This window comes from Amia ocellicauda, chromosome 11 (genome assembly GCF_036373705.1).
Source record: "Amia ocellicauda isolate fAmiCal2 chromosome 11, fAmiCal2.hap1, whole genome shotgun sequence".
NCBI classification, from domain to species: domain Eukaryota; kingdom Metazoa; phylum Chordata; class Actinopteri; order Amiiformes; family Amiidae; genus Amia; species Amia ocellicauda.
The window spans coordinates 13,845,493-13,872,972 of NC_089860.1; the positions used below are offsets into that span (position 1 = coordinate 13,845,493).

Below are 27,480 nucleotides of genomic sequence, written 5' to 3' on the forward strand. Positions count from 1 at the left end.
TCAGGACTTGTTCCGGAATGCAAAATGACATGCGAAAAACCCAACAATGTTAATAACTGTTAAATCGCTTCAGGTTTGTGATATGGATGGGGCCTACATCAATTAGGAAAAGACGACAACTGACATCATTTCTAAACAGCTTTGTACAGAGAAAACTGAAAGGACAACTTTGAAGTTTCAATTTGTTTCCCCTCTTTCAGAGTTCCTGTGTAGCTGCCCTCTTCAGTACTTAGGCTCCCGTTGTGAAGTGGATAATAATCCCTGTCTGTCTCAGCCTTGCTTACATGGGGGTGTGTGTGAACCAAAGATTCAAGGTTACATCTGCAACTGCCCACAGCAAAACACTGGAAACAGGTGGGACCCACTGCAAAGCACACATCTGCAAACAAATCTACCCTTGTACTCCTAATTATACAGCATTCCATCTCTATGCATAACCTTTATAAGGCATTTATGGGAGAAAACCCTAGTTATGTGTATAAGTTGACTTCTTCATGCATTTTTCTTGAGGATGAGGGTGTTTTTATGAACTATAAAAGTTTCAATACCATTGTCATTGAATATAGTGGGGTTAATATTGTTTAATAAGCCTGTTGTTTTTGACTGGGTAAATTCGCATATTGGTTATAAGCAGTCAACGGCAGACATTTCTTGATTTTACATTGGTTTGTAAGTGCATTAAGTGCTTCAGAAGCATTCAAGCCAGTGGTCCAATACAAAGGAAGATGATTGAAGGCAGAAAAATGCCAAATAGGTAAACAACTAAATGTATGAAGCGTTCTTGATGCGCTTAAGCTAAACTTTTGCGTATTGTCCCCATTTCATTTAAAGTGAAATTTAGATTAAAGGTTTAATTTAAATGAATTACAGCTGAAACAACCTGATTCTCAAGATGATTAAAAACACCATAACAATTTTCAAGTGTAATCAAAATCATCATTAACCCCACCCCTTCTGTGTTGTGCAGGTGTGAGAACAGTGTGGATGTATGCTCACCCAACCCTTGTCTGATGGGTTTTGAATGTATGGCATCTGAGGGATCCCATCAATGCATTGAAGCATTGCCCCAAATATCCAGCCACTTTGGGGTGCGGGAGATCATCGAGATCTGTGCTGCCATCATGGGGGTCCTCGTGCTGGTTGGAATTTTCGTCTTTGCTCGCAAGCGTTTCCTCCAGAGGAGAAAGCACAAGCCTGTGAGCACCCATGACTCCAATGGCTTCTACCAGCCCAACGTCGCCAAGAGCCTGGCGTGCGACACCCGGGATGTGGCCCCCATTGAAATGAACATAATGGCTGAGCCCAGAAATAACCTGGACCAAGACAGCTTCCTGGAACTGAAGACACGTGGCCAGCCTGAATTCACCCCACTGGGCGGGGGCCAGAATCAGAAGCCGAGGGGGACAGTGGTCTGCAGTGTGGCCCCAAACCTTCCCCCACCACCTTCTTCCAGCTCTGATAATGAATCCATCCTGAAAAACAACTGGGAGCTGGACTACGATGGTAAGCATTGTCAATGTATCTAAATCTGTTACTATTATAATTTCTCAGTGCTAAAATTAAATATGTAATGTATTGTATGTAAGCCATGTTACACCGATATAATCTGTAAGATATGTAAACCATCAGTATCAACTTTAATATCACAGCTTTAAAGCAGGAAGCAGGTAGGACACGGATGGGTAAAAATGACGAAGCTTGGTTCAAAAGTTTTCATCATCATAATGTATTATTTTTCAATTGCAGTGTACCCTGGGGACACTGAGTACTACTGCCCCCCGTCTGTCAGAGAGTTTGACATTGTGGAGAATACCTACCCTCCCGTGCCAGCGGGGGATCCCCGGCGCAATGGCCGCTTTGGTGGCTTCCCTTTCCCCCTTGAGCGATATGACCGCCGGGCTCCACTGCCACCGTGTTACAGCAACCAGAACCTGGATGACTTCCTAGGGCCTGATGGACTACCCCTTCCTAGCTCCCAGTGCCCGAACGAGTACACTGCCATCAGCTACTACCCAACTGAGCACGCTCAGGGTCTTGACAGCGTATCTGGAAGTGGCTACCGCAGACTGAACATGCGTCTCAGCGTGGCTCAGCCCTCCTACGCAGACTGTAACACCTTGCCTCAGACTGGGCAGTCTGTGCGCACCCCCAGAAGCTACGAGGGATCAGATATGGTCGAGAGCGACTATGGCAGCAGTGAGGAGGTCATGTTTTAACGGCCAGCATCTCATTGGACTTTGTCTGAAAGCAGAAGTAGTATGGAAGCAAAAGCCTCCTTCCCCCAGCTGCTTGACACCCACAGTATATATATTTGCCTTGAGACACTGTAAAGACACCAAAATGACTTTGCAAGAATGGGAAGTCTGACCCATATTGTTGTCTACTGCAAATGCTTAGCCAAGGAGTGACGCACTGGCTGCTGCAGATAAATTAGTGCAAGTGCTCCTGGTATCTACTTGGCAATGGAGGATTTGATCAGTATCTCAAGGAGTCTTATGAGTTTTACAAGTGAACTGCTAAGATGAAATGGGGTGAAACTTAGCATACGAGGTGTACATACACTGCCTAATCTTTGCATATCCTGTTTGTTGTTACCATAAGGGAAAAATCTTCCCCCAGATGTCGCCTTACGTACACCATGTCTACCTTTGCCATGTACAGATCATTCAATTCTTCTCTTTCCCACCACAAATACTGAGTATGTGAGAGAGAAGTCAGGATTTTTTCAAACAAATGTACTTATGCTTTGAATTTCACAGCAAGGGCGTGGAAAAACAAAGGAAAGAAAACTTGTACTTGCCGACTGTTTCAAACCGTTTAGGTGTTTATTCATCATTTCTTCTCAGAAGTGCCCTTTCCTTTGTTTTAATATTTAAGGTGTAGCAGAGATTAAGATAAAGATACAATCCAAATGCTTAATCAAATATTTAATATGAAGAGTATAATGTTTTAATATACCAGTGAAATATATTAACATATTCCTAGAGCATTTGGTAAGCAGGTATCTATGGTACAAAACAAAAATAAAAACATCAGCCGTATGCTCTCCCTATTTTTCTGTGTAGGTTTTGTTATATAATGCACTTATTTCTGTGTGGCCTCAAATGGCTATAGATGTATTGCTGTCTTCTATCCTGATGATGTGAATTGTGGATAAATAAAAGACGCACTGAAATGTTCCAATTGTCCCAGGTAGCTATAGCTTGACTGATTAATGGTTATTTTTTTTATTTAATTTTTTTGGGGGGGGGGGTTGTTTAGTTTTACTTTGTTTTTCATAGAAAAAAATGATATATACTTAATGGATTTCTGGTTTTGTACATTGTGAACACAGATATTACTTCACACCCATAGCCACAATGTTTACTAAAATCCTTTGTATATATTCAAAACACTCTAGCATTTTAACTAAATTTTGCGAAGCATTTCCTCTTTTTTTTTTTTACATTTATACCACTCAGAAACTTCCTGAAGGTAGTCTGCATTTTGATATATAGAATCTAAATATAGTAGGCGTGCCACTCAGTTTTGATTAGTGTCATATAAAAAGAACAACATATCACCATTGATTTACTTGATAGGGTTTACCATTACTCTCCAGTCATATACGATGAATGTCCTCAACAAAATCTGCAGTTTATATCCCTTATATACTGTAATCCTGTCTTGTTTCTGGAATTACCAACACATAGTATCCACACTGTTTGAAAACCTTGAAACCATTCCACCACAGTCATTAGAAAATGAGGCAAATTATTCGGTCATGAGTAGGTGACTGCAGCAAACCATACTACACATGCATGCTGAAGATGTTTCTTCATTTCACAATAATATTTAGCATGGTACATAGATTAGACGAGATGTACAAATTAAAAAAGATGATGTACTGTTTATTTGTTTTTCTAAATGTTTTTACATTTGTAAAACAAATATGAATGCTAGTTGTTGTTAACATGTATATTTCTAAATATTGTTGATGTCATTCTGGGAAGAGATCCATATGTGAAAAATAAAGAAATACAAGGAGGGAGGCTGGTACCTCTCTATGGAAAAAACAAACAAAACAACACCTTTATAACATTACTTAGAGTAGTGATAAAAAAAATAGCCGTCTCTGGTCAATATAGTGTACGTCTTTTTTAAAGAGTGTATTTTCTTTCTATATATAATGTGAAAGGCAATGTATTTTTTGTAATGATGTGCTATTGCCCTCTCAATTCTAACAAAACAAGAGTCATTCATGACAATCAAAAAGTATTTGTTTGTTTGCTTGTTAGTTTTTTTTTTGTACTTCTGTGTTTTCTTTCAAAATTCAGTTAACTTTTACTTTGCGTAAATTTTCAGTGGCAGAAATAGTAGGGATTAATAATATTTGAAAACATTTAATTAAGGAGTAGACAAGGCATTTCATTACAGTCATTATCTACAGTGATTTATGGCAGGAATGTGTTTTACGCTCGTTAATCAAATTATCTAAATGTTAGTAGCGGAGCCAGCAAAATTGACAATATAGATTAAAAGTTGAATAAGGTGAAAAATACTTATGGAATGAAAGATGTTTAGTGACATGCCAGGTCTAGTGTGTGATATGCAAAGGTTTGAAAATCAGAAATCCAGCACTTTGTTGCGTCTCCACCTTTTGCTTTACCCTTTCTCTTCCAGTCTTTAATCTTCAGTGTTAATAGTAACAACTCCATACTGCTGTTTACAGTTGATAGATGTCAGGTTAGATTACTGCAAAATGAAAATTGTGTAGTGGGATGATGCTAAACACTGTTACATAAATTTAGTCTTCAGTCTTGTTAAAAGTGTGTGTGTGTGTGTATTTACAGCTCTGGAAAAAATTAAGAGACCACTTAACATTGATTTCTGAACTTGGAGTGGCCTCTTAATTTTTTCCAGAGCTATATATATATATATATATATATATATATATATATATATATATATATATATATATATATAATATATATATATATATATAATACACACACACACACACAGACTGTGCAGTTTTCTGCTTGATACTTAGAAGATGCACAGGGTTGGGGCAGCTGAATGATTTTCTGAGCAGTTCTGGCCTTTTATAAGCTTAATGAGGGTATATAGCAGGAAATGCAGGTGACAGTGGTTTGCAGTTTTTCCCTGTTATACAGCATACGAGAACATTTCCTGAACCAGGTATCATTATATATATATATATATATATATATATATATATAATTAGTGACTGTGCAGTGAGTTGTTCTGAATGTAACTTGTCCAAAATGTATTTGTATAGGTTTCCTCTCTCAAAAAAAGAAAAGGAAAAAAAAAAAGATGTATCAGATAATTGTAATTGTTTTGGTGTTGTCTTTTTTGTTGTTTGTTAAAAAAATAATAATAAAATCATGTTTTATTTTACTACATGAAAGAATTGAGACTATTTAATAAAACCAGTTTGTGACTTTCAATCTTGACCTTGTAAATATTATAGCTTTTTGATGTTTTGCCTTAGTGTCTGGAGTAGAGGTGTTGTGATTGTATAATCACGATTATAGGACCAGACTGCGATCAATTGATATAATAGTCTGATTCCATGATCATGGATTTATTTTTGCGTTTTGAACTTTTTCATACTAACTTTCGAACAAAAGCAAAGGGTGTTTGTAAATGTATTTTCTTCCACTGTGTCACTACTGTACGCGTCTACAACAGTTCTAAACCAAACTGCAATGAGCTCTGTTCACAAAACCGGAAGTTCGAGAAGTAGGGTATCATCACTTCCGCTGTTCTGGGGTTTCCTAGAATCCATCATGACTAGACGAAAAGTAAGATCTGCTGTAGAATACCACCGTGTAAAAAGAGTAAACTAAAGCAGCCATATTTGGGATTTCATGATTTCCCAAGCAATTAGAGCTTCGAAACAAGTGCGGTGCAGGCAATTAAAAGAGGATGAGGACATACATTTTTGGGTAAGATGAGGAAGCACATTTGTGTGCTTTCTGCACTTTAAGTCAACTGATGTCAGTCTGTTCTGGCCATCTTACATTGTGTATTTTCATTTTGGTGACTTTATAAAATGATTTTGATTGATTAAATCTAAAAAGCAGGCACTTCATTTTAAGTATATTAATTGTCAATAAATGCCTATTCCTTACATCTGTATCCATATGTGTGTTATACTTCATTGTAGTATAAAAGTTAAATTAAACAAACAAAATAATACAAAGGATGCAAATAAATACAAATAATATAATGTGCAGCACTACCAAGATGTTATCTATAGATTGGAAAACATCTGTCGTTTCTCATTGCACCAGCAGAGGGCAACACAGAGACTTTAAAGGTCACCTGAATATGTGCCCTATTTGAAGGCTAAGACTAGTGTTTTTTTATTAAGACTGATATATCGTGTAATCATGAATGAAACGCACTGACCTTTACCTACAGATTGTACCTTTATTATTGAGTTATTTGTTAATGTATTGCCTAATACACAAAACTAAAACAGTGGTTAATCTGACTGGGTTAAAACAATGTTAGAATACATTTTAACCAAAACATTTTAATAGGCATGATCAGAGATACAGAACTAGTTCTGTCTCTGTCTTATCTATCTTATGATTTATCTCATGCTTTTCAGCCATAATGTTGAGCCAAACTTCTCACAATCCAGTGAACAGAACTGAAGCTCCCTTTCTTTGCAGTGGCTTTTCCCACTATCTCTTCAGGAGGGTCAGCTCATGAGTTGCATTTTCTATTGGCAACACGTTTGTTTGTTTTCTTGCTACCACAGACGGCTTTGTGTAACTCCAATTCCCTTGTGGTTAATATTATTAAAACAATTGCATTCTTGTTCACAGAATATTTGTTGTTAAACTGTGCACCTTCATTTCACTTTCAATTAATTTAAATGTATGCAGAAAGCTAAACAAATGTATGACCATTGAATGCCAGACCAGAGTTCAAGCCCTTTTCAATTTGCATCTCTAGGGGAATTAGAGTGTGACCATCTTACACCCGGAAGAGCATCATTTTAGGAGCTGTCAGTGATCATTATGCCTAATGTAGAGCCCAATACTTGAGTATAAGCAATAACGGCCTAAGTATATCTTTGGGCATGCGCATTACATACCACTCTGACGTCAGTGATGCACGCAACGTCAAAATACACAAGGGGACAAATCAGGAGGGGAAAGATCCGAGGCGCCATTGCTCTTTTCGTTTTCATGTGCAAGGTAAGATATTCAATAATCATCCATTCATGTTTGCGTGTTATTCAATTAATACTTTAAACTAGTGAACGATGCCAGTAAAATATTTGAATTTGTATTACATTTCGACATTTTTGTAATGTGTGCAAACAATCCTTGGTTACCTATAGCTAGGTAGTAAGCTTGGAGCATGAGCTAAGTTAAATACGTATTTAATTAATAAATTGGTACAAAAATATTATACAAAAAGGCAAAGCTAAAAACGAGTGAAGGCAACCATTCTGGGGTGATTTTTTATTCCGTTGACTTTGCCAGTGACAAAAACTCAGTCCTATTGTGTCATTTGTTTTCAGCAGTGGGCCGCCGTTTTGTCTACAATAAACAAAAACTATTTAATATCTTCCATGAAAGGCAAAAGAGTTTTCATTTCATGGATAAAAAGTTTAATTTCAGTTTAGTTCATTTGAGAAAGAGAGAAAGGGGAGAACTGACTTGAATTATTTGAAAAGGAAGTGGCAGTGCACGTATGTCCCCTGGCATGTTGTCTGGCTAAATGACTTAGTAAGGCATTCCCAGTCTGTTTATGCTGCTGTATTAATTGGCATGTTTGCTGTGGGTGACATCTTTATGGGTCTTTTCCCAAAACAATGTTTCAATGACAGTGGTTTGAAATTCTCATTTTTGTCATGTGTATGGCAAGTTATTGGACAGTAAATAATTAGTTTTGTAACAATTACAAAAACAGGTTCCACTAACTTAAGATATTAATTTCAACAAGTTGTTATTTTTGAATTGAGACATCTTAATTCATTTACTTAATTCAGTCAAAACATTTTTTTGTTCAGTGTAGTATGAATGGTTCAATGCACTCAACTGTTAATGAAATTAAATATAAGCAATGTTGAAATGCTATACAGCATAGTACTTGAAATGGACAGTAAGCCATTGAACTATTGGAGTTGATTACTTACTATGTACTTTCAGTACAATCTCACTGACTGAGTTGTGTATTTAGGTCATTTAACAGCTCATACAGTTAGGTCCATAAATATTTGGGCAGTGACACAATTGTCATCATTTTGGCTCTGTATGTCACCACAATGGATATGAAAGGAAACAATCAAGATGTGCTTTAAGTGTAGACTTTCATCTTTAATTTGAGGGTAGTTACATCCAAATTGGGTGAACGGTGTAGGAATTACACCCATTTTTATAGGTCGTCCCCCCATTTTAGGGGCTCAAAAGTATTTGGACAAACTAACATAATCATGAATTAAGTTGTGAGTTTCAATACTTGGTTGCAAATCCTTTTCAGTCAATGACTGCCTGAAGTCTGGAACCCACAGACATCACCAGATGCTGGGTTTCTTCCCTGGTGATGCTCTGCCAGACCTGCACTGCAGCTGTCTTTAGTTCCTGCTTGTTCTTGGGGCGTTTTGCATTCAGTTTTAGCTTAGAAATCAAAACAAAGCAATCAGAGAGATAGCAAAAACATTAGGTGTAGCCAAATCAACTATTGGGTACATTCTTAAAAAGAACGCACTGGTGAGCTCAGGAACATCAAAAGGCCTGGAAGACCACAGAAAACACCTGTGGTGGATGACAGAAGAAATCTTTCACTGGTGAAGAAAAACCCCTTCACAACAGTTGGCCAGATCAAGAACACCCTCCAGGAGGTAAGCATATCTGTGTCAAAGTCAATACTCAAGAGAAGACTTCACCAGAGTAAACAACATCCTATGGACAGATGAGACAAAAGAAGAGGAAAATAGAATATTGATGTCAGAATCAATAAATATTGGTTTATTGATGCTGACAAAAGCAGCAGGATGAATTCTGAAGTGTTTAGGTCTATATTATCTGCTCAGATTCAGCTAAATGCTTCAAAACTCATTGGATGGCACTTCACATTGCAGATGGTCAATGACCCGAAGCATACTGCAAAAGCAATCCAAGACTTTTTTAAGGTGAAGAAGTGGAATGTTCTGCAATGGCCAAATCATCTGGTGATGTCTATGGGCAGTCATTGAAGTATTGAAACTCACAATTTAATTAATGATTATGTTAGTTTGTCCAAATACTTTTGAGCACATAAAATTGAGGGGACCACATATAAAAATGGGTGTAATTCCTATACTGTTCACCCAATTTGGATAATACTACCATAGTTTACACTTAAAGCACATCTTGATTGTTTCCTTTCCAATCCATTGTGGTGGCGTACAGAGCCAAAATTATGACAATTGTGTCACTGCCCAAATATTTATGGACCTAACTGTAAGTCACATGAATAATTTGCCTTAGGAAAGAGAAAAAATAGCAAAAACACAAAAAACTACATGGAATTGTTCATAATATGACATAAATGTATGCACAGTGGACTCCTTGTTCTTGTTACTCAATCTGCATCATTCAAGATATTTTTGATGAATTAAAGATACATTATTAAAACCATCCTTAGCTCAGGAAAACAAATCAATCCTCTAGGCATTGTTACATTGGCTACTAAAGGATAGACAAGGGGAACGTGTAACATAAAATATATTCAGTACAATTTACATATTATATACAGGCTACACTTTGTTAGGGATATTTCAGCATCTGTCTCGGGGAGTCTCAGAAACAGAACCCAGACAACAGCAGGGCAGTCTATGTTTAGATGAAGACTGGATTACATTTTTGTTTAAATCTATTTCTGTTGCCTGAAGGATTTGGATGTCCTGCAGGTGATTTAGATGAGCTCCCTTTTATTCGAATACAATTATATAGATCCTGTGCCTTTTTACCAATTTCCTTACAATAACTAAGACAAGACAACTACGATAATCACAGAAAAGCCTGAGGAAATCTCTTGAAGACATACTACCAAAGTACTATCAGGAAAATATTTAATTAGTATTTTTTTTTATTTGATTATTCTTAGTAGTATTTTTTATATATTTTCCCAGTCTGACAATAAATACATTGACAGATGGCTGATTTTCTAATCCCTGCCAATTATGAAAACATTTATTCTGCAACAGTAAACTTTTTATAGTTTTTTTTTTTCTTTAGTGCAATATTAATATATTAAACTGAAGTAAAAAGAACTGCATACACAGACTGGCATTGACTAGCTGTGCAGCTCTGTGGTTGATACCACTGCTAAAGACTTCCAATACATGCTCTACATTATCTCCAAACCTATTTTTGAGATATATCAATATTAATTTAAATGTGTATTCATTTCCACAACTATTACCTAATTTCAATACCAACTTTGTCATTTTTACAGCATGTGATTTTCCTTGTGTGTACTGCCATTTCTAAGAACTGATACAAACAATTCATTTTGTTGTCTGCTGGCATGTTTTGGGATATCACACCAGGCTGAAAGTGAAGCTTTCTAAAGCAATATTTTCAAAGACATATATATATATATATATATATTCTTTACTAGAGGTCAAAATTAACAACCAAAAGATTTGTATGTTTTCATTTATTTTTCTAGCAAATCAATGTGATCATAACCCTAACTCTTATGTAAGGGTTTCAGTTTCATCATTCATTATTGCAGGGACCTGCTCCTATATTACATTCTACTTTTCTCAGCAGTGTGGAGTAGGGGTTAGGACACTGGACTCAGTCCCAGGTGGAGGATGCTGCTGTTGTACCCTAGGGACTGTACCTATATTGTTCCAGAAAAAAAAAACAAAAAAAAACAGCTGTATCAATGGATAATTATGTGATAATGGTGTCTGCTAAGAAATATATAATAATGTAGGATTGCTATTACACTGGGGGTGGACACTTATCCAGCCAATGCATTTTCAGTTTTTAGTTTTAACACATTTTCTACAAATCTCTATAATATTTTGTTCACTTCACAATTATGGGGTAGGATATATATATAAAACTCAAGGTCAGGAAATATGGGTAAGAACTGAGTTTATCAGACAAATTAGAACCCTGCCCTCAGCTGTGTTTTTTCAGGGTGTAAACCAAAGTGATGTTATTCTCATGTGATGACAGCCATGTGTCCAACACCCTGAGCAAAGCACTGAAGGCAATATGTCCTTACAGGGATCCCTTTGTTTAATCTGTAAACTCTTCCTTTGATAAAAATAATTACAGTGCTCTTACACTAAGAAGCCTTCACATAAAAATAAATACAGGAATCCTTTTCATGGGGTGCATGATACCTTTTTCTCTCAACACTTTAAAGAAAGAACAATGATCCCTCCAGCAAAGTCTGTTTAATTAACACACACACACACACACACATCTATATCTATTTATCTATCCATCTATCTACTAATTTCTCCTTGGAAAATTAAAATGATAACATGCTTTATTTTACAGTTCTATTTTTACAAATCATGTATCTCTCTCTATTTAGTAATACTAAAATAATGTTTTAGTTCCCCCCTTTCATCCATTTCTAATCCAAACCCAGAGTGGTTTATGGCATAACTATTTCCCAATTTCTCAACACTACAGCAACATTTATTCTCCAAAACTACCAAAAACAAAGTTCTTCAAATAACTTAGTTAAAAAAAAAAAACTTTAAAGAAGAAAAATGCAATAAGGTCTGAGGAGAACACCTGTCTGCAACTCCACACTCCTTCTTGTTGAAAAGTGTTTTCTGGTGTATATGAAAGTCAATGTTTAGGTATGTGAAGCTCCAACACATTATTTAGAAGGATGAGATCAAAGTTCAAATATTTATGCCATGCTGGAGGATGAGGGGGAAACTTGATGGACAGAAGGGAGCAAAGCTGAGACTGATAATGTCAGTAAATCTTGCATTTGAAAAAGTATGATTAACAGATTGACAGCGAAATGCCAGAAGTCAAATCCCGATTTGTACCTAAATGGGAAATGTACATCAAGACAGGCAAAGAACAGTTCATCCTCCTTTGGGAACTGATAAAACTAAAGGTAAGTAAATCACGGATTTACATGACTGATAAAAACTGGGAGATGTGTGTGCATTTCAAAGTCTTGTTTACAAATCCATTATTTGTTTGTGGACATATTGACTGATTCAATAAATAAAATAAATCAATCTAACATATTGCACACACACACACACACACACACACACACACACACACACACAGTTATTGTACAGCATCAGCATTGTTTTAGACCCGGCACAAATGTTAAGTATATCCAATTGAGCAGATACTCAGATTAATTCAAATTTGAGGGATAAGTGGACAACAGTGAAATTCTCAATTTAAAAGATTCCAAGACCATTGATGTAATTGCACATATAAATCAGAAAATAATAATGGCATTATTATGGAACTACACATGCAACATTTAACCTAATTTTGTGAAGGAGGACTTTATAAGTTAGATAGCTGTAAAACATTTATATTCAATACAAATACATTTAACATCAAATAGTAGTAGTAATTTTAGAGTGACCACAAAGTGACAATGAACGTTATATAGTGGCTAGAAGAATCTGGTGGAAAGGAGATGGGATATACGTTGAGAGGAGATATTGGAGATTAACGGCGATGGAGACAGCTATAAACAAGGATAAGAGTCTGAAATTGGATGCAATGACCTCTGTCAACTTTATATCACGTTTGCCTCCTTTTATTTTCTTTGTGTAGAGAAACAAGTTTAAAGTCCAGTATTGCGTCCCCGTTAAAGGTACATTTGTTTGTACTATGCATTCAAATATCATCCCCTCAAATTAGATCAATGTCACACTAACGTTAAACCCGATTACCTCAGAGAATAGAGTAGTGTGGGTGGAAAACATCCTTTCCATGTCCTGCGTTTTAGTTTTGGCAAGACATCCTGCTTATTCCTGTATCATAAAAAGCATCGGAAGAATTGCAAGAGAAACCTTCACATTCAAGATGATCACCTGGCAGGTCCACAGGAAACTATCGCATCGTGGTTTATATACACACACAACTACTCGTGGCAATGAAAGAGTTAACCTGATGGCTCCATGGACAGTATAAACGACGGCTGGTGAGAAGCAGGCAGCACATGAGCCTCAGTGATGGATTCAGGTGACCAGATGACAGACACGATGGTCCAGTTAGTGTGAAAGTGCAATAGTCTGACACACTCACTCAGGAGAGAGAGAGGGAGAGAGAGAGAGACAGAGAAAATGGTTGCATTACAGAAGGGGGGGAAACACTCTACATAGAAAAAAAGAAGGGGAAAACATCAGCACTAGACAGATCATGAAACCAAGTAACCAGAATACGGCTATTTTGATCATTTAAAGTAGGAAAGCAACGGAGTCACTAATTGGCACAATTACGCACAGCAAAACGGACTGTGATGACCACTTCACACCAAATGCTACTTCTGCTTTCTCAAGTACATAAAACTTGGACACCATTCAAACCAGAACCAGAGCATTGAGCGAAATGATGAAAACAATGAATGAACGGATTAGAGGGGAAAGATGAATGAAGAGATGACGGATAAGGATCAGACTAGTGCCTGGGTAGCGCGCAGCACCAAGCGCACCGTTTCTCCGGCAAGCGCACAGGGAAGGGGACCATACCATGACAAATAGTCCTGACAGTCCTAAAAAAAGAAAGAGAAAGAAAAGGCACCAGAAGAATAAAATGGATAATAGACGGCTTGGCGAATCCTTATAAAAAATAACATCTACAAATAGTGTAATGTATGTATTTTTTACTTGATTTGACTGCAAGAATGGAAGCCAAAGGAGAAGTTATATGACTTCTGATAGCACATGCAGTAGGAAGTGTTATGTAAAGTAAATGTAAAGACATGAGGAAGACACCCAATTTCCCATGTTAAATATGTAGACGACCACAAGCCGAGCTTCTTTCATGAATCAATATATTTAAGAAGAAATGCCATTTTAAATTGAGCAAGTAACCATCACCTTCATTGAGATTGGTGCCATTTCGAATGAAGCCTTTCGTGTGGGAGTCAAATCACACCTGTTGAATAGGACACGCTTTTCACGAACTCAGATTTGTTTTTTCGGATGTCTTTATTTATACATCTCCAGGTTCAACTCGCGATTTGAAACGTGCCTCAGCTGGATAGCAAAGTTAAAGTGCGGGAGTTGGACACGCCTGATCAATTAGTTACTGTAACCGATTGTGCAGTCTTCAAGCAGATGGCTCACTGAAATATGGTACAGTAGATGTTTTGTGGTCTGTGGATGTGGCCACACTCGTCTGTCCCAGGCACACAATGATGAACTGAGCATGGATGGGGGAAGCAGCCCTATGACAAACCTCTCCTCCGGCGGGGAGGGCGAGGATGGACTCCGGTTTCCCTGGGTGGTCACTTTGTTGGCCACCGTCCTTGTCACCACTATAGTTGTTGATATCTTAGGCAACCTTTTGGTGGTTATCTCCGTCTTCAGAAACAAGAAACTCAGGAAAGCAGGTAAAAATCATGATTTCATTACATGTTCTTGTTAATTGAAACAATAACCTGTGGAGAACAAGTTAAAGGCGCGCGTCGGGCAGATGTAGATGCTGGACATTATTGCTGTTGTTGTTAATAATAATAATAATAATAATAATAATAACAATATTTGTGAGTGTTGTATAAATTGACACTTCATTTTATTCCAAATCTAAACATTGTCATTGTGTGGTATTGAGGGCACCAGGCAAGTGGTTATAAATCAATATTAAATCCATTAGTTCGTCGTGATTGTCCAGCATACCTCGGTTATCCAGGAACCCTGCATGAAGTCAAGTCTGTACTATAAAGTTAGTTATTAATTTTGCTCTCACTAACGTTAAATGTAAAGCAACATGAGATTTCGATTGATGTGTAAGGAGTCAGTGTATATAGCAATTCATATAAAAGTGTTAATGCTTTTCTGCATTGATTTCTTTTGAATTCTAAGGTTGTTTGCTGTAAGATAATTCCATCGTATCTGGAAGAATTTCAATATCCCAAACCAGTTGACTTCTCCCAATACACTGCAGAGTAGGAAGTGATCAGCGATGTTCAGTGATCACTGGAAAAGGAAACTTTCTGTAGGTCAAATACAGTACTTTTTTTTTTATGTTCCTATATCTGTATTTTACTTGCTTGAGGCAAGCTGGTGCTTTTCACACCTATTTTCTCTATTGCAGAGGACTATTTCTTAGAATTTGGTGAAAGGGAAGTTAATATTATAAAATTACACCTGAGTTGGGGGTTGAGTGTAACAAATGAGTCTAATAAATAAATAATACTCTTTCTTTTATTTTAAATAAATATGTTCGAGGATGTTCTTTAACTAATAGAGTCCCTACCCTACATCATAATTTTTTCATCTACATCATGTTTTTTTCTTTTAGAGAAATTACAATTGTATGTTGTTATAAAGTCCCTTACCTCTTCAGTTTATGTTTGTTAATTTACAGTCTTTACTTGTCTTTACCTTGGATGTGCATATCTTTGAATGAGAGGTTACTTATTTACAGCAAAAACAATAAAGGTAAGGGTCAACATTTATCCTTCATATTGAAGGTCAAATGTGTCATGCAGTCATCACACCTGCCTCGTCATCAGTAGTATAGGTAGCATGGAGCATGGACAACCTTACAGCAATTAAACATTCTCTCTCTTTTGTTATTGCAAGCAGAGCAGTTGAATCACCTCCAATGTGATGTCCTTGTACGAATGTAAATCATATGATTTGTAGAAACTGAAACAAACAGACACAAACCACACAACTTTAATACACAACATTGTTTTGCAATAGCTCTTCTGGTTCTTCAAAGTATCCAATGCCCTACCATATCTTTCCCCTGCAAGTTTACTATACATATTGCATCATGCACACCTGTTACTGTCAGTCTGATCTGCTGCTCCATACAAGCTTGAGACGCGGGCATGACCATGAGGCAGGGGAGTCTTGCCCCTGGGCAGGAGGGAGGTGTACAACATCTCCACCTTTCCATCCTCTTCCAGCTTAGTGGTTACTCAGGAAGCATCCAGGCATAAAAGAGGATAGACCCAATGTCCTGAGAAAATCAGTTTGTTACATCAGTTTGTGATGTAACCGTCATCTATTTAGCGAACTCGTATCATCCAAGCCCCACTCTTTAATTTTCTCTATATGGCATTACATATAAAAAGTTTATGAAAACAACAACGGATTGAATTGCAACCATTGACAAAAGAGGTAAAATATATAAGGCTAAAATCCACACTTCCCATTTTATAAGGGGGAATGCATTCCCTTAGTGCTTACAAAGTGTTAAAGCAATCTTATTTTATTTTCTGCAGTGCAAGAGCAAGTGCAAGACACTGCTTCTTTAGTTGTCTATAATTAGATAATTCTGTTGGCACTTATTGCTTATTATGTAGAAAGTATGTCTTTCAGTAGCATCTTTCACATGTAAGATTTGTTTTTAACTGAACATTATTAATGTCACTTAGCATTTGAACATTAAAGGAAATATGTACAGGCCTTTATATCATAGTTATGGTAATGGAATGCTCAGACAAGCTTCATTCATTTCTGAAATCTTCAATAAGGTTGAGTTGTAAACTGGAGTTCAACCAGCAGTCTCAGGAGATGAAAAGGTCAGGTTCCACTCCAGCCCCTCTTGAAATGGTCTTTGAGCTTTATCTATAGTATTGTCTGAAGTACATGTTTAAATCAGCATCTTTTCATGGAGAATTAGGTTGAGAGTATTGTAAGAGTGGACTAGCATGTATACATTAAAATTACATTTGCAATTACCATACAGAAGGAAGAGCTAGTTGCACAAGTGTGAATATAACTGATTTGTTTAGTAAAGCAACGTCTTGTGAACGTCAAGTCTTTAGTATTATGAATAATAAACTGAATTGTATCTGACCTCCAAAAAGTGTGTATTTTTTATCTTTCTATGGATTTGCTTAGAAAAGTCCATTTCAATTTAACACAGCAACAAAACATACACAACCTTGCAAACAATTACATGTGTATTATACACTGCAAAGAAATGATTGGACAAGCTTCACAGCACTGTTCAATATGTGTAGCAGAGGTCAGTTGCTATGAAAAGCATGTATTTCAGAAATAGTACCATTACCACTAATATTCTATAACAATTTCCCATTTAAACCAGATAATGTCAGACTTGACTAAAGACACAAATGATCCAAGTTCTCATAGCAATAAATCTCTTGTGTCTTGTGGACTAACAGCGGTCAAAGAGCCCTCATTGTGAGATCTGTCGGCATTGATGTAATTTTATGGATGGGGCCTAAACTCACACCATGACACAATATTGTGAGTGTAACACTGCTTCAAGGAAAAAACTTTGAGAACAGTTTTCAGTGCGTGTGTGTAGGTTTAAAATGCAATACAAGTTCAATGTATATTGGTTGTAGAATCCATATTGTGGCGGTCAGCAATACTCTAATACCACAAAATAGCTGGACCGTAATGTGGAAAGGTTTGGGAACCCCTGGATACTGAGATGTATTGCTTCTTTCAGCAATATAGTGTATATAAAATACACATGGTCAGACACTTTGAAACAGGAGTTAATGTCATCCGTGCATTTCTGCAACAAAGCAATTCATAGTAGTTTGGAAAAGTATACTTTTCAAATGTAAATGTTCAAATACCTTATTATATATTTATATCAGTTGTATTACATTTTGTATATTGGATCAAAATATGTATAATTCCTCAATTAGTCCACTTTGAATATTCTGCATAGAAGAGACTTAATGGAAATGCCTTTTCATATATATTTCCTGCTGAAAAACTATGATATTTATTTATTATTATTATTATGACTATGAGGCTAATATTACCCAAACAAACAAAATTTTAAAATTTCTGTTGGAGTTTCAATGAGAATTAAGAATTACTCTGCAATTAAGTTTCTGAAGGAAATATGAAATACCTGCAAAAAGATTAATTAAAAAAGATATGAACTAATTATGCCTAATCAATTAAATCAAATTTGTCATAATAGGCTACTATACAAAGACTTGAAAATAAATAATTTGTTTGAAATATTATTTTGGGGGTCTCAAGATTGTGTTTCTTTTGCTCAGCTGAGTCAAAATAACCGGGTCAGTTCCAGGAAGAGCATGATTACCATGGATACCAATACACTCTTGAAAGAATCAAGGGCAGAACAGGTCTGAACTCTTAAGGCGAATGAATGGGGGTTAATAAAAATAAATACATTTAGCTTTCAGATAAGAATAAGATATCATTAGATGCAGTGGTTTAATTTGGTTCTGATTCTGTCCTTTGGAAGAATGGAACCACAATTGTATATGTGTATATGCCCTTTCATGCTATTAACTCTTAGAAAGGTACTTAGCTGGGCTTCAAAGACCAAACAAAGAAGAAATGAGACTTGTCTCCTTTGGAAATAATTCTTCAGTGGATAAGCAAAGAAATAAATGGTAAAAATGGCTGAGCTTAACTTAAAAATGCACCAAGAATTACACCGTAAAAAATAAAAAATGTTCATTGCTTTGGAGAAATTGACCTCTTTCTATGAAATATATGCTGGTAAGTGATTAAGAACTGACAGCGAGGTTCAAACTGGAATGGACTGTCATATCTGCAGATAAAGGGGTTACCCAGGCTGTGTATTTGAAGCCACTAAGTACTGCCACTCATACAATGCCCTTTTTCTTGTTTGAGATCAACAGAGAACTGCTCCCTGCCCTATACCCTTGCCTTGTCAGAACTAATTAACTTACTCTGAATGACATTCTGTCAACCACAATCATGTCTCCTTTTTATTGGACAAATCGGAAATGTCTGCACATTTTTAAATTGGAAAGGGATCTCCATTTTATCTGTCTTCAGTGTGTGTCTACCAAGCATCCCACTAAACAATAGACACTATGAGCTTGTTCCATGTGTCAATCAGGGAGATAAGCTGGAACTTTTATTGAAATAATTATCCTCAGTGTTTATGAGGGATTGGCATAACAAATGCACATTACTTCTGTAGCATATGGCTCTGTAAGCGAGTAAAGCCAGGGTTTACATGAAAATAATAAAAAGCCTACATAAGGGCAATGAGAGGAAGGAAGTGAGTGAACTGCATGCTGGGATATAGGAACATGGAAAGAGAGACTCACAATGTGCATGATCTCTGGCAAAACTCTAAGCACAGAGTTACAGCCCAGTCGCCAAGGATCACAGCAACGTGTATTTAAATCGCACTTTCTCCACACAACATTGATAGGTGTGATATTTACCTACAAAGTTTGTAAACACGAAGAAGGAGTTGACACAAATCCACATAGGGATTCAACAACAAAGTTGCAACCAGGACACAACTGAAGTTGTCCCTCAAACCACAATTGTGGATGTTAAGTAACTACATCTGAAAATAGCAGACAGAAAGTCTGATTTTAGCATAACTTTTGTTTTCTTCCCTTAGATTTTCCTTCTTAATAAATGTAATTCTGCAAGTGAAATATCTACAGTAAATGACATTGTGAGATTTTTCACAATCTGTCAAATGTCTAAAAACGTAGCAATTTAAAATAACTTTATCACACTACCAGCCATTTGTGCCTGTGGTGTTCAGCGAATGACAGGAACATCTCAGCTTAGCTCCGATCTGTCTCCAACGTGCTAATCCCAGAGACTGCACTCTTAAACCACCGTGAAAGAACTATATGTTCTGTTACTATTAACCTAGAACTCAACCCTGTCAAGGTAGGATCATTTTGACTAATCTCCAGGACTCTTGCAGAAGCATGGAAAGTGGTTTAAATTTTAATACAAAAATTACATTCTCCCAGGCATAGCAATCCCTTGCATCTGCTTGCTTTAGGGGGCAAAAGAGCCAGGGGGTTGTTGGTGATATTGCATGGAACTGGGGCTTTTATTAAAAAGCCTGCTCTGAGGAAGATGTACATTATTGTTTGACTACATGATGCACTTGTGGTTCACCCAAAGAAATTAAACATATTGCTCCTTCGCAGTGGTGTTTATTCAGTGGACTTTATGGGAAACTAAACTAATGATACCTGGACCCAATCAAAAGAACACCTCTGGAGCAATTTCCTTTTTTGTTTTCCATTATTTAATGTGATGCAAGTTCACTAGAAAGCCACTTTTTCAACACCAGACTGAATGACACTCAACAGAGGCTATGCTTTTATTTGACTGCAGATAGAGATGTTTCTCACAACAGCAGCACATCACTGATGAAGCCATGTGTCTCGGGTCAGGAAACACAGCTAGTGAGATACACTTGATACTGCTGTCTAGCTGATCTAATAGTTTTGCTCATTGCTGCCCCAGAGTATGTCAATACCTTACTGAACAAGTACAACAGTACAATACAGTACTTATATCTACATATAGACACACACACATACATACTTCATATAGAATATGAGCTTCCTCAGTGCCTGGGCTTTATTGATTACGAGAAAACATTTGATTAAACCTGAAGAAATGGCAGCAATAGCCCAGCCGGGAGATTCCCTTCAATAACTCAGACTGAAGAGGTAGAGTGCATTGATCAGAGAAGTTTATTCAAACACAAGTCGACTTGGGAGAATCTCACACAGAGTCAGTCTTAGTGTAGTTTCTCAAAAGTTTCATTCCACAGTCAGGCATAGTTATACATAAATGCTTGTGACGCGACGGACTTCTGTCCACTTCTGAAGAGGCACAGATGGCAGTTTTAGATGTTCAGAGGGTCTGCTCCACCTCTGTTGCTGGGGTATAGACAGTTTAGGCAGACTTGACTCACGTTGGCAATACACGAGGCCAGACACACATATATATATAATTATGGTGTATACAATCTTTCGGTTCCTATTTAGCTGCAGACCTCGTGGCACACATACACTTTAGGAAAAACAACTCCATAAGGCATTTCTCATTGATAATTCCTCTTTTTATAGAAACACTTTTAAATACTTTTAATTCCCCCTTTTACCCAGCCTTCCTTCAAACCTATATAACTCTTTTAAATATACCCACAGCAATGACACATCAACAATTTGACTTCACCAAGACACTAACAAGATCAATATTTGCAAGGAGACACAATCTCTCTAAACGTCTTACAGAAGTGTTAAAGACTTTGAAGTAGGAAGAAAAAGGAATCAAGTTACATTGAGCTTAGTTGAACAACTTATAATTTGCAAAAATACCTGAAGATTTGCAGCTTCAAATTCAAGAATTCTCAGATGCAAGCAAGAAAACTGGATATAAAATGAACTTGAGAAAAATGTATAACAACTTAGTAAAATGTAGAAAAAAAGTAACTAGATCATTGCATACTTAACGTCAAAAGTTATGTCTACTTTGGACAACAAATCAGCTAGAAGGAGATATTATTGAAGTAACCAAAAGAATAGGATAAATGGGATGGAGTGCATTTGGAAGAAGCAGCACACTGCTGAAAGGAAATCTATCTATTTGCCTGAAGAGAAAAGTATTTGATCAATGCATACTACCAGTGCTCACTTATGGATATGAAACCTGGTCACTAAATGCAAAACTGGTACAGAAAATGTGGATGATATCAATGATATCAAAAGACATGCTTTCTCAAGATGTCTCCAACGGAAACAACAAAATCCTTGAAGGAAAAAAAAAGGCATTCGGACATGCAAGCCACATTCATCTATAATGAAAACAAAGTTCTTGCAACACTATCCAGGTGATTCCCTCAGGTAAAACTGTCAAAGGCAGTCAAGTGAGAATATAAGAACTATAATTAAAATCCACTCACTTTAGACTCTGCTTGAATTATTAAAATTACCTAAGTCAGTGATCACTACAGATTTTCAGAGACTGTTGGTAAAAGCTATCTGTTCTTGTCTGGTTGTCAATCACATTATAAATTCAGACCTTCAAGTCCAGTGGTCCATTTGAGGCACAAATCAGCAATATTTTTGAAAGAGGATAATTGTGCTTTCAGGTAATGGATGTTTAGATGCAAAGCTGCACACAGATACATAATCAGTCATCTATTAGGACATGTATGTGCGTGTTTTTTTTTATTGATTTGAAAAAATTTCACAGCAACACAAACTTTTTAGGGGAATATGAAAGTTCAGTTTCAGTTGTCTTCACACTGTCAATCACTTTCTGAATTATTTTCAATTTACTACTGTTGGGATAATGTCTACTGACCCTTTAGCTCCCTCTTGCTGCTTAGTTTTATGTTCTGAGTACAGTTGCCAAGAACATGATTTCAGAAGTATTGGAATAAAAGAGCAGCTGCTTGCTTATCCATCAGATGTGTTTAGGGAATTCTTTAAACCAGAGCTTACTGTGTATTTTAAAATAACTATGTTGCAGAAAATAATGTGTTTTGTATTCTTTTAAGCTGCAATACTGCCCCATTTTGAATAATAATTAAAAAGGATTCTTGTCCTTTATTGTTACATGCTTTAAGAGTATGTTTAATTCGATCTAAGGAAGAAGTAAAGAAACAGGCATTCACACAAGCACACATACACCAGGGAATTATTTATTTTAGGGTCAAGAAACTTTACAGTAAATGAACCTGGTTGCACTCTGTCACATGGATGATACTCATGGGAAATGGCGGTTTAATCAGATCATTCAAGCAGTGTTTGCCAGTTTCACATACACGTAGAGGATGAGGAATTTTCAACAGGGATATACAACCATTGTATTCTTTCTATTTTCTTTCTCAAACATCTAGTAAACTGCAGTGCCTTTCTTTAACTAGCATGATACGTTACTGTATCCTATACCCTGTATGCAGGTAAAGGGAAAATGTCATGATTGTGATGGATATCCTGATTATATGTGTGCCTTTAAATGTGTCTTTGTGTCTGTATTCTATGTCTCTACATCCACTGCATAATACAATTCCAATACAATCTGTAAATAACACAGATTGCCAGTGTTCTGTAAAATCAAGGTGTCGGCCCATTCTTGCTGCATTTTAAGAATGATCAGAATTCCCTCGGTTCATTAGTTAATCATAAACTATTCTACTAAATAATCCAACATAATCTTAAATATATTTCTTTATTTTTTTTCTTCACAGGAAATGCCTTTGTGGTCAGTCTGGCTGTAGCCGACCTGTTGGTGGCCATCTATCCCTACCCACTGGTTCTCATGGCTATTTTCCATGACGGCTGGAGTCTGGGCTACATACACTGCCAGATCAGCGGCTTCCTAATGGGGCTCAGCGTTATTGGATCCATCTTCAACATCACTGGCATTGCGATCAATCGTTATTGCTACATCTGCCACAGCCTTAAATATGATAAGCTCTTCTCCAACAAGAACACCATTTGCTATGTCATCTTGGTTTGGGTCCTCACCATTCTAGCCATCATCCCCAACTGGTTTGTGGAGTCCTTGCAGTATGACCCACGGGTCTACTCCTGCACTTTCGCTCAGTCAGTCAGCTCTCTCTACACCATCACTGTGGTGGTTGTCCACTTCATTCTTCCCATCAGCATCGTGACTTATTGCTACCTCCGGATATGGATCCTGGTCATTCAGGTCCGGAGAAGAGTGAAGCCAGACAATCGGCCCAAAATGAAGCCCCATGACTTCCGAAACTTCCTCACTATGTTTGTGGTGTTTGTGCTTTTCGCTGTGTGCTGGGCTCCACTCAATTTAATCGGGCTTGCAGTCGCTGTGAACCCGAGACTTGGCCTTGCCATTCCCGAGTGGTTGTTCACTGCTAGCTACTTTATGGCCTATTTCAACAGTTGTCTGAATGCTGTGATTTATGGCGTTCTAAACCACAACTTCAGGAAGGAATACAGACGGATTGTAGTGGCCATTTTTAAACTACCTTGTTGAAACATTTAACAAAGAGCCTAACCTGGACACTGTGACAAACAAACTAACATTGTGTTAAGTGTAAACTACAGACATTAACCAATCACATTTAAGAGCATGTTGATACAAATATGAAATACAATGAATGTAAATAAGAATGCAGTATTAATGTCATACTCCATTACATACACATTATTCTGTTAGAGATGGCTTTTGCAAAGAAAGATGCAGTACCCCCAACATTACAAACATTACCCCTAAAATATTCTCATTGGTGCTGCTTTAAACAAGTATCCACTGCTGTGCTGGCACTGCAAATGAATGATCAAATTTCCTTTTCCTTCCAAAGAAAGATGTTTAAGGTTGTAACCAACCCCCTATTCCAAAGAAACCTCAGAGATAAAACAATAAACCAAATGAAGTGGTATGAATGTCTTACACTGCAGGACCTCAATATAAACTTATTCTCAACATATAACCCATTCCCTCTCTTTCTTTCTTATTTCCTCTTTAGCAGAGGTATCGGCTGCAGCATGGCCTTAGGGTCCTACAAGAAAATGGGAGATCTCCCAAAGTCAATGAAATCAAGAGCTGCAATCAAGGATTCTGATGTGATTAACTTTCTTTTGAACGCTAAATCCCTTCACAATCTTTATCCTAGCACACTATTACACATGCATTAGCCACGTTTTTGCAGACTGCCTGGTTATCATATCATATGCAGCAAGACAGACTAGAATACGTAATAGGGATATAGTTCATTTCGATTTGAGGCTTAGCACCTCAGATTTGTAAGGGTAAAGTCATACATACTCTAAGCTGTTTATAGCACTAATGCATTGGATTGAACATAGCAATTTCCGTATTCACAAATTCCCACTGTACTGTCCATGTTTTGGCAAGTCACTGCCTTGGCATTGTCTTTTTTTAAATGAGCAGAAATTCCAAAATTCCAAAAATTAAATTTTTGGTGTTATTTTGCCTTTTCTCCCTATGTGGAAACATCTTGGGGAGGCCTTCATCCAGTAGTGGATCAATTTAGGCTGATGGTAATGTGATAGTGATACAGTTAGGTCCATAAGTATTTGGACAGTGACACAATTGTCATTTTGGCTCTGTACGCCACCACAAAGATGTGCTTTAAGTTAGACTTTCATCTTTAATTTGAGGGTAGTTACATCCAAAACAGTATAGGAATTACACCCATTTATATATGTTTTCCCCCCAATTTTAGTTTTCTCAAAAGCATTTGGACAAACTAACATAATCATGAACTAAATTGTGAGTTTTAATACTTGGTTGCAAATCCTTTGCAGTCAATGACTGCCTGAAGTCTGGCACACATAGACATCACCAGATGCTGGGTTTCTTCCCTGGTGATGCTCTGCCAGGCCTGCACTGCAGCTGCCTTTAGTTCCTGCTTGTTCTTGGGGCATTTTGGCTTCAGTTTTCCCTTCAGCAAGTGAAATGCTGCTCAGTTGGATTCAGGTCAGGTGATTGACTTGTCCATTGCAGAACATTACACTTCTTCACCTTAAAAAGTCTTGGGTTGCTTTTACAGTATGCTTCGGGTCATTGTCCATCTGCACTGTGAAGCGCCGTCCAATGAGTTTTTAAGCATTTGGCTGAATCTGAGCAGATAATATTGACCTAAACACTTCAGAATTCATCCTGCTGCTTTTGTCAGTAGTCACATCATCAGTAAATACAAGGAATCAGTTCCCTTGGCAGCCATACATGCCCATGCCATAACATGCTTCACAGATGAGGTGGTATGCTTCATGAGCAGTTCCTTCCCTTCTCCATACTCTTCCCTTCCCATCATTCTGGTACAAGTTGATCTTTGTTTCATCTGTCCATAGGATGTTGTTCCAGAACTGTACAAGGTTCTTTAGATGTTTTTTGAGACTTAAAGCACATCTTGCTTCCTTTCAAATCCTTTGTGGTGGTGTACAGAGCCAAAATGATGACAATTGTGTCACTGTCCAAATATTTATGGACCTAACTATATATTATTATATGCATTAATCTCTTTGTAGGCATTCAGTAGCTTCCTTTGAACATGGATACCTAGAGATGAAAAGAGTCCTAGGAGACAACCACATAAAAGATGGGAAGATTAAATAATAAACTTTGCAGACATGACATGGAAAAGAGAAACGGTAGATCAAAGCAAGTGGAAACCTCTTGGGGAGGCCTTAATCCAGCCTTCTGTCTTAGAAGGCTTTGGGACACCTTACTGTCTGCTACACCACCTTTTGAGAGAGAGATGGAAAGAGGAATAGTGCACCATTCCTTCTGCAACTCACTTCCACTTCCAACTACTGTTGATCACAGTAGTCTGTGCAATCACATGTGTGATAATTGGCTTGCCAGTGGCTGCCCTACAATGCAATCTGTGTACATAATATGACTTACATAAAGTGGATACATGTGTGCATTACACTTCTGTGGAGTCGTTGATCTCTTGGGTGATTGTCATCAGTTTGTGATCAGCGATGTCTAGGTTCCACTCTGACTCAAATATCTTCCACTCCATTCAAATATCTTTGGACTATCACACACACATATATCTGGAAAGTCAAGTGTGAAAATGCTTAAATATGATAGTTTCTACAACAAATCCTTCACTGCAAGAAGCTGCATGCAATATTTTTTTCCAGGATGTAGACTAATCCAGTACACAAAATGCATTTGTTTGGATTACAAAATTAATTTTGATTTGCTTCATAGCAGTGCAATCCAAAGAACATCCCAGGAATTATCTTTTATGTGGGAAGTACACCTCCGTCGGTAATGTCTTTAGAGCTCCTCATGAAAAAGCAAGTTACATGAAATACAAAATAAATTAAAAGGGCTATACCTCTTTCTCCTAATTGGTATATTATACATTTGTCTGTTTAAGATGTTTAATATATTGTAACAACATGTAAGCATCAAAAGTAGCTGCAACAATAACATGCAAGTGCTTAACATTCCCCTTTTGTACAAAAAATATAGAAAAAAGTGCAATTATATGCTCTTGTTTCTGTCCACTGAACAGTTCCAGTGCCACTGAAAAGGGGAAACTTTATTATTCTAGCTTCTCCACACTTTCACTAACAGTAAAAGCCCTTCAGGATAACAATCCAAAATTAGCTGCTCAGAATACAATTAAAACTCTACACTGAATAGTATTTACAATATAAACACAATGTTTATTGGTCAGTCCACCAGCCAGCCAGAACCCTGCAGTTTTCTAACAGGTACAGTGCAATTGTAATACTTTACATATGTTTGACTATGCTGTGGGACTATGGACTCCAATGTGATTTATTTGTAGACATCAAGGGGAATCTGACTTATAATGGACAAGTTCATAAGTGTTGGTTTTCCAAAAATACCTGGTAAAAAAATATATTAATAAGTCTTCTTGCATTATTTTTGAAGATGTGGAACAGGACAAAACTATCTATCAAAAGCCTATTGGCTGCATTGTTAGAAACATCGTTCATGAGATTCCCATGGTAATGTGCAATGTCCCATTCCACTTTGGGTAGTATTCTCATTTTCAGATA

The 27,480-nt window shown here is 37.1% G+C and overlaps 2 protein-coding genes across 2 annotated transcripts in view; both read left to right on the forward strand.

The window, feature by feature from the left end:
* fat2 (FAT atypical cadherin 2) overlaps nt 1-5,408 on the forward strand; it is a 47,735-nt gene extending 42,327 nt beyond the window's left edge. Inside the window, exons 22-24 of the mRNA XM_066716620.1 lie at nt 201-354; nt 968-1,503; nt 1,747-5,408. Coding sequence (XP_066572717.1) covers nt 201-354; nt 968-1,503; nt 1,747-2,216 — 1,160 coding nt within the window. The 3' untranslated portion in view covers nt 2,217-5,408. The remainder of the gene's footprint in view (nt 1-200; nt 355-967; nt 1,504-1,746) is intronic.
* An 805-nt stretch (nt 5,409-6,213) lies between these two features.
* Nucleotides 6,214-23,972, forward strand: mtnr1al (melatonin receptor type 1A like). The gene is made up of 3 exons (XM_066716323.1): nt 6,214-6,285; nt 14,460-14,589; nt 23,175-23,972. Exons 1-3 carry the CDS (start codon nt 6,214-6,216, stop codon nt 23,942-23,944), a joined length of 972 nt encoding a protein of 323 aa, XP_066572420.1. The 3' UTR covers nt 23,945-23,972.
* The last annotated feature ends 3,508 nt before the right edge of the window (nt 23,973-27,480 follow it).

What these genes read in the sequence shown, in the direction of transcription:
- mtnr1al (XM_066716323.1), top strand. Translation starts at nt 6,214, where the DNA reads ATGCAAATAAATACAAATAATATAATGTGCAGCACTACCAAGATGTTA. An exon ending in TAGATTGGAAAACATCTGTC is followed by an intron (nt 6,286 to 14,459) that starts GTTTCTCATTGC and finishes GGGGAGGGCGAG; the next exon opens with GATGGACTCCGGTTTCCCTG. An exon ending in CAAGAAACTCAGGAAAGCAG is followed by an intron (nt 14,590 to 23,174) that starts GTAAAAATCATG and finishes TTTTCTTCACAG; the next exon opens with GAAATGCCTTTGTGGTCAGT.